General features: G+C 35.5%; 1 protein-coding gene across 1 annotated transcript; it reads right to left on the bottom strand.

Annotated features, from left to right (window-relative positions):
* Positions 1 to 216: 216 nt before the first annotated feature.
* Positions 217 to 3,608, bottom strand: LOC308671790 (cytochrome c iso-1/iso-2; the record flags this gene model as incomplete). Its single annotated transcript, XM_081334243.1, has 2 exons — positions 217 to 365; positions 3,440 to 3,608. 2 exons carry the CDS (start codon positions 3,606 to 3,608, stop codon positions 217 to 219), a joined length of 318 nt encoding a protein of 105 aa, XP_081190369.1.
* Positions 3,609 to 7,614: the final 4,006 nt, after the last annotated feature.

Here is a 7,614-nt window from a genome sequence, read left to right on the forward strand (position 1 = left end):
TCTGTAATAGGAACAACTATGCATACTGTAAACAAATAAAAGGAACAACTGACTTTCATTGGGATATGAGTATTTGTGTAAAAAGAAAAGACACTATTTCCCCTTAATTTTTAAAGAAATATTTTTATTTTCTTTAAGACAATAACTAATAAGACCCTGCCAGAACAATAATAAAACACCATACTGAAAATTTTGGTATTCAGAAACTACAATGTTTCATGATGAAGTTGCCTTTTTTAAATATGTAATGAGATCTGCTCTTTCATTTTTATTTTTAATGCCAGCAAAGACCATTTTTGTTCCAGGAATATATTTCTTTGGATCCTCTAAATATTCCATCAGTGTATTTTCATTCCAGACAATACCTGAAAAATATACATAATTATGCAATATCTATTTCTATTAATATCATAATAGTAACCAACTAGTTACAGGTTTTAAACCAAAGTTAATACTGATTCCTGAACTCGTCAGTGTTTTAGTTGTATTATTTAAGTAAACATTTCAGAATCTAGAACTAGGTTTCTGATTTTGATATCAAAAAACATATGGCATATCTTTCTAATATAATCAAACAATTATATATATTGTTATTACACAATAAAATAATCAGCATTATATAGTAATAATTAACAAAACATAACTAGAATAAATTGTCAAGACTGATAACCACACTTATTTGTGTCAAACCTTTCACTTATTTTTTCGTTAAGTAGGATCATATTTCCTTTAAAATATAACACACAACATATATATTTTTCCTACTTGTTGCCCTTCAATTACATTGGGAGTACAATTTCCAGTTGTTGCAGCCAATGTTCTGTTAAAATGCTGATTAGGGACTCATTTCCTCCCCTAAATATATGGGATATATATTTAATGCTATATTCAGTGTTATACAAGTAGAACTCCCCCATGTAATGGAATTTTCCTTCGATGCCTCTTCACTGCAATCCTGTATATGTCCCCAAATACTAGTAGATTTATTTATAATGTGCTCATAAATAAGTACAGTAGAGACATACATAGAATAAATTGAGAGAATTAAGTATGACAGTCTACATGATATAAAACGGAGGAAAAGCACCTATTGCGCTAGTTGATACTATTCTGTCAGAAACAGATAAAGCTGGATACAGTCCAAGTCTTTCTAAATCAAATGTATAACTTCCCTTCTTATCCATATTTAGGCTTATTTAATTTGAATTCATGTTCAAGTAAATCTTTCAAGTAAGTACCGGTATACCGTTGGAATTAGAACTCAAACATAAACAACATGAAAGGAGTGCTTCCTGCTCAGCAAAACATGCGAATAATCTTAATGCAATTCAAGTAACTTTCTCTAGACAAGCAAACTTAAGTGATAGCAATTAGCAATATCTGCCTTCTTCAACAGCTGAAAATAGGTAAATGAAAAAAGAAAAAGAAACCCCAACTGCCATAAGATGTGTCAGTACAAAGCTGACATAGGTAAGATACTGGTGTATAAAGAATCTAGCCACCCTCTGTATAAGTTGTCAGAATAAACTAAACAACCAGCAATGACAGCAGGGGAATTTCAGCAATCTGATTTAGCTATCACAATGCAAGCCGTCACAGCAGAAAAAGGAAAAAAATGTAGTTAGGAGGGATCAGAAACCCAGTTCAAATTCCTGTTCAGTCATTAAACTAATTAGCTGAGTTTCCTGTAGGGATATAGTACATGAAAATAAACCATTACCCTGAGCAATTTCATAGGATACACACACACATACAGAAGCACACATATCCATCCCATGAAATTAATTAAGGTAATGGTGTGTGTGTGTGTATATATATATATATATATATATATATATTGTATATATTGTGAATGATAATAGTTCTATATTGTTGTACAACAGTGAAAGAACAATAAGACACTGCACTGTAAACAAATTGTAATAAGTTTTATTTTCATTACATTCCAATAATGTTTTTGTTTTATTTATATAATCTCTGTATGCTGCCTCCATCCAAGACTCGAGGCAACTCACAGCATAATAAAAAATAGTAATAGTCCAAAAATATTCAGTATGTAAAACGTCATATCTTTGTAACATTATGAAACATACCAACAATAGCATCAACATTAACAATCAGACAGCCAATGAATTGCTATTCTTAAATTGCAAGAGTTTTCATTCTTTTAAAAGACTTTTTATGGTGCTTATCTCATCTAAAGATTCTAAGAGGCTCACAAAAATCCATAAAAACAAAAACAGATCCCAGGCACCAGACAGTCTCCCAGGTCAGTCCCATCCTAGCCTAATGCTTGGGGGAAGAGCCAGGTCTTGGCACACTCTGTAGTATCCAAAGCTCCAGGATAAGGAAAAACAGCCTGCCTCAATATTAAAAGGGAAAGACGGAGTTTAACTTTGGGTAGGGAGCAAGTTGTTCCAAGGGATCATGACCTGGATGGGTGGGGGCATAATATTGAGGAATTAGGTACCTACTGCTTGCTTTCTTGGCCACTGCATATTAAATGGGGATTCTGCTGATGTTCCCAAATGTAAGATGGTCCCTAAAGCTATAAAGGGCTTTATAAGTAATAAGCAGCATTTTCAACTTGATTTGAAAGCAAGTTGGCAGCCAGTGCAAATCTCCTGATGAAAATGCTATTGTCCTGTAATGCGTTTCGTCTGTCAGCAAGCAGGCAGCTACATTTTGCACTATTCTGAATAGCCCTCAAGGGCAGCCCCATATAAAGAGGACTCAGTATCTAGCTTCTGAATATAGAAAGCTTAGGTCAGGCACCATGATTGAAACATACGTTCAGTGAAGATTTCCTCCCAGATGGATCTAGAATTGCAGCTTAATATAACTAATATTTTCCCATTAAGTGACATTTGTAAAAAAAATAAAAATCTGCACTGACATAGGCTCCTGGCCAGCTCAAACTACCCGTAGTATATTACAAACTGTCAAGCTCCATCGTTGATCTTTGCTACATAGGACTGAAAGCAAGGCACCGTTCTGACAGAAATTCTTGTAGCATTGGCCTAAGTAGATGCATAGCACACCATAAATAGAATGTACTATTAATCTAATAATATCTTAAACATCAAACATAAATCATAGATACTCCCTAAAGAAACAGAGTATGCACCTCCACAGAAATGAAGAACCTCTCAGAAACTGGTGACTAACATACTAACCAAGGATGTTTGGGATATAGTTTGCCAAAATTAAAGAGTGCAGCAAATTCTTACTCTACCATTATATACAGTATATTAGAAAGTCATTTTTGGAAGACATCCAACAACTCTATTTTAAAATGGGAAGTAATCACTAATTGCCATTTTTCTTTCCCCGATTCTGGAGCCAATTTTAAAATAACTTAATATTGACCCAAATTTTTTATAATGCCAATTTCATCAAATTGCTCCCACCGTTATGCCTATTTATCTACATAATTTACCTTTATTCTTATTTGCTTCTGTATAAGAAAATCCTGCAGATTGCCCTGTTTTCCGGCCAAAGAGTCCCCAGAGATTAGGGCCTGTCTTGTGCTTTCCACCTTTTTCAACTGTGTGGCATTGTGAACATTTCTGAACAAAGATCTTTTTACCCTTTTCAAAATCACCCATGGTAATCTGTGGGGGAAAATGTATAGAAATGAAAGTCTGACAAAATTTTAAACCATTATTTTAATGTATCTATTGCCCCAAATCTCATTTATGGTATAAACCAGAAATGAAACAAGATCTAATATTTTGGTACAACAAATCTTTATAAACAATAGTGAAAAAATTAAAACCAAGCAGTCAGATCCTACTCAGGTTATTTAAAGAAAGATTCATGAGATTTATTTCCAAATAAAATGTACAATGGGTCAAATTATTCCATGTAGGCTGGAGTTTTAACAATACATTATTATTATTGTTGGTTTAATTGCATATTGCTTCTCTTCTTGAAAAAAAATCAAACTGAAACTCCTAAGCTCAAAATGATAAAAACCATTGCCATGTTATACTCTAATAGCCAGTGTGTACAAGCATTTTTACTTGGTATCCAAAGTTTAATAATGTAGAGAAACCCTGTGGGACTTCCCCAGGATACATCGTCCATAACAGTGGTACAGTGAGATACCAGTGTAAAGAAAGGTTACATTTGAAATACAAATAGTCCTCGACTTACAACCACAACTGAGCCCAAAATTTCTGTTGCTAAGCAAGACAGTTGTTAAGTGAATTTTACCCGATTTTATGATCTTTCCTGCCACAGTTGTTAAGTGAATTACTGCAGTTGTTAAGTTAGTAACAGGGCTGTTAAGTGAATCTGGCTTCTTCATGGACCTTGCTCATCAGGAGGTTGCAAAAGGTGATCACATGACCTTGGGACACTGCAACCGTCCATGCCAATTGCCAAACATCCAAACTTTGATCACATGACCATGGGGATGCTGCAATGGTCATAAGTGTAAAAAGTGGCCATTAATCACAGTAACTTTGAATGCTCACTAAACATGGTTGCCAGTTGAGGACTATCTGTATGGCTTTCCCAAAATTACAACTGTTAATACAGAAGAGTATCATTTTTTTCATTTTAATAATCTTAGAAGTTGAGGTAAATGAAATAAATATCTACTCTTTCGAACAACAAAATATAGCTTGAAGTGAGAAATACCAACAATATTAATACAAAGGCAATAAGGGAATAAATGTGAAGTGAAATAGATTATTCTGCAATTAATTGCAATTTGAAGATATTTCTTGAAGTGTATGTATTCCAAAGGAGTCTCAGTTCTTCAAATGAGTATACAAAAAAATTGGGACAAACAAGATACAGAAAATCCAATCCTATATATTTATTATTGAAGTCCCTGCAAGCTATTAATTAACTGTAAGAACAAAAGTAATAATACTGGTACACACTACATACAATCCATAATACAATTCAAAGGCTATAATTTCATAGTCTGGAATGTAAAACAGAGGAAGAACTATTTAGTGTTTTTCTGTTCCTTTTATTTACATGTTTTAAATATATGCCAATTCTCCTGGAAAATTATTTTTTCTTTAAAGTGCAGTTAAGTTTCAGCTACATGCTCTTAACTACAAAATAAAAATGTTTAGGATTGAACCTGTTATATATGTGAGGATTCAAGTCACAGGTCTGGACCCTCACAAGCTAAGGATGGTTGAGCCAGGTTCAATGGGAAACTTCCAAGGAATTCAAAGGCTGTAGGTTAGAATGGAAAGTAAAAGATAAAAATACAAACACAGCTATATGACTGTGCCCATGTAGCTAACAAGAGTCAAGCTAGACTCAAAATTTACCTCAGAAAACAAAGATATTGCCCCAACACAGGCAATAAAAAGGAACTGAAACTTTAAATACCGGTACATATCTTTAAATACATGCAACATAGGGATGATCTCTAGAGAACTTGATAGACTTTATGGGGAAAAGAAATTGCAAAATGGCTATGCTTACTGCAGAAAACATATGATAGATATTAAGGCTAAGAAGAGTATGTTAGGACTCTGAGGCAAATAACACAACCAGAGAAAATGTGCCTAGACTAAAACATTGTAATCCATCCCTAAAATCATCCTTTATTTTAGAAGATAAAAAAGTGACCAGTGTAGCATATTTTTTAAAAAAAAGTTGAGAGAGATGTGGCTATGAAGTTATAGAATAATTTAAAGACTGTTCTGGGCAAATTGGGAATGGGTTTTGAATAACTCTTTAAATGGCTAAGTCCCATTATAAAAAATAACTTGGCTTTTGTATAGGTTAAGACCTGTCTTCCTTTCAAAATTCTGTAAGAGTGGATTCTTAGAAAACTTTCACATAGTTTCCTTCCATAGTCTCCTGAACTAATGTAACAAAGTTGAAATTAAAGAATAGTCCTCTTTTAATTTGGTAATTAATTGCATAGAAAAATACCCAGATAGTTTTCACAACTAAATGTTGTGCTGGGACTAGCTGATTCAATGTTCAGTTGTGGAAAAAAATAAAAGAAAATGATAAAAAAAAGTTAAAAATAAAGCTTCCACTATTTTATTACCTTTATTTTTGATATTTTGACCATACCTGAGACTGTAGGTATGATAATTTAAAAGAAGATAATATGAAACTATAAAGGATTTAGAAATAATCAAGATAAGGAAAATCTTGAAAAAAAAGTGTATTTGAAGCATTTTAACGGAGAAAGGAAGAAACTTGTTGACTTGTATGGTATACTCTACATAAGACCTCCTGATTTTTATATACACCACTACAATCCTCATTGCACCATAAAAATAATTTGTCATTTCATGCTGCACTATTGAAAAATGCACAGGATACACAAAGACTTGGGTTTTTCCCCTAGATGGAAACGTTTCAATAAATTGTGAAAGATTACTAGCAAAATACAACAGCCATACATAAAACTACAGGGCCTTTTGTATAAAATGGATAGAAGGGAAGGGACCTCGGAGGTCTTCTACTCCAACCCCCTGCTTAGGCAGGAAACCCTATACCATTCAGACAAATGGTTGTCCAATCTCTTCTTTAAAACTTCCAATGTTGGAGCATTCACAACTACTGGAGGCAGGTTGTTCCACTGTACAGGTAGTCCTCAACTTATGACCACAATTGAGGCAAGAATTTATGTTGCTAAGTAAGAAATTTGTTAAGTGAGTTTTGCCCTGTTTTATTACTTTTCTTGCCACTTTTAAGGGAACCACTGCAGTCGTTAAGTTAGTAACACGGTTGTTAAGTGAATCCGGCTTCCCCATTGACTTTGCTTGTCAGAAGATTGCAAAATACGATCACGTCACTGCAACCGTCATAGACATGAACGCATCTGAATGAAAATCACACGACCAGGAGGATGCTACAACAGCCCCAAGTGTGAAAAATGATCACGTCACTTTTTCCAGTGGTGTTGTAACTCTGAACGGTCACTAAATGAACCGTTGTTAAGTCGTGAACTCCCTGTATGTCTGAGGAATTGGTCTCACCTGAGGTGAAAAACCTATACGCATTATTCAAAATTAAGATGTAGCGTTGTACTAATAATGGTATGGACGGTGATGAAGAGTAGTAGGAAGCTAAAAAAAAAGCTAAAAAAATAAAATACTGGAAGGCCTTTTAGTTCAATTAAAAAGAAACGAGGGAATAGGGAAGGGCCCCCGGAGCCGGGCCTTCTGCCTGCGGCTGTGGCATCGGTGGCCGCGGACGGAAGGAGAAAGAGGCAGCACCTCTCTTCCTGGACGAAAGACTGAGAGCGAAGCATTTCACAATAGCAGGAAAAACCCTCTCCCGCTTTCAAACAGCGGTCTCGCTCCCTTCCTGCCTACCTTAAATCAGAAACGGGTCAAGTCACTTTCTACGCTAGCCTGGCTTGTTCTCCTCGCTCAAGGCCGAACCCTCCCGCCAAATCCCGCCAAATCGAACTGGCCCTGATATATCACGCTTTTCGCACGCATTTCCAGCCGCCCCGCCGCCAAGCTAGCGAAGCCAATTGCGTCATAATAGCATCGGCCAATCAGACCCAAGGCGCCGTGGCTTGGCGACTGCCCATTGGGCCATTTTAGCCACCGAACGACCTATCGGCTGCAAGAACCGTCGCCGTCCCTCGGCATCTCTGCGAAAGGAAGA

This window comes from Vipera berus (assembly GCF_964194415.1).
Source record: "Vipera berus genome assembly, chromosome: 1".
Taxonomy (NCBI): domain Eukaryota; kingdom Metazoa; phylum Chordata; class Lepidosauria; order Squamata; family Viperidae; genus Vipera; species Vipera berus.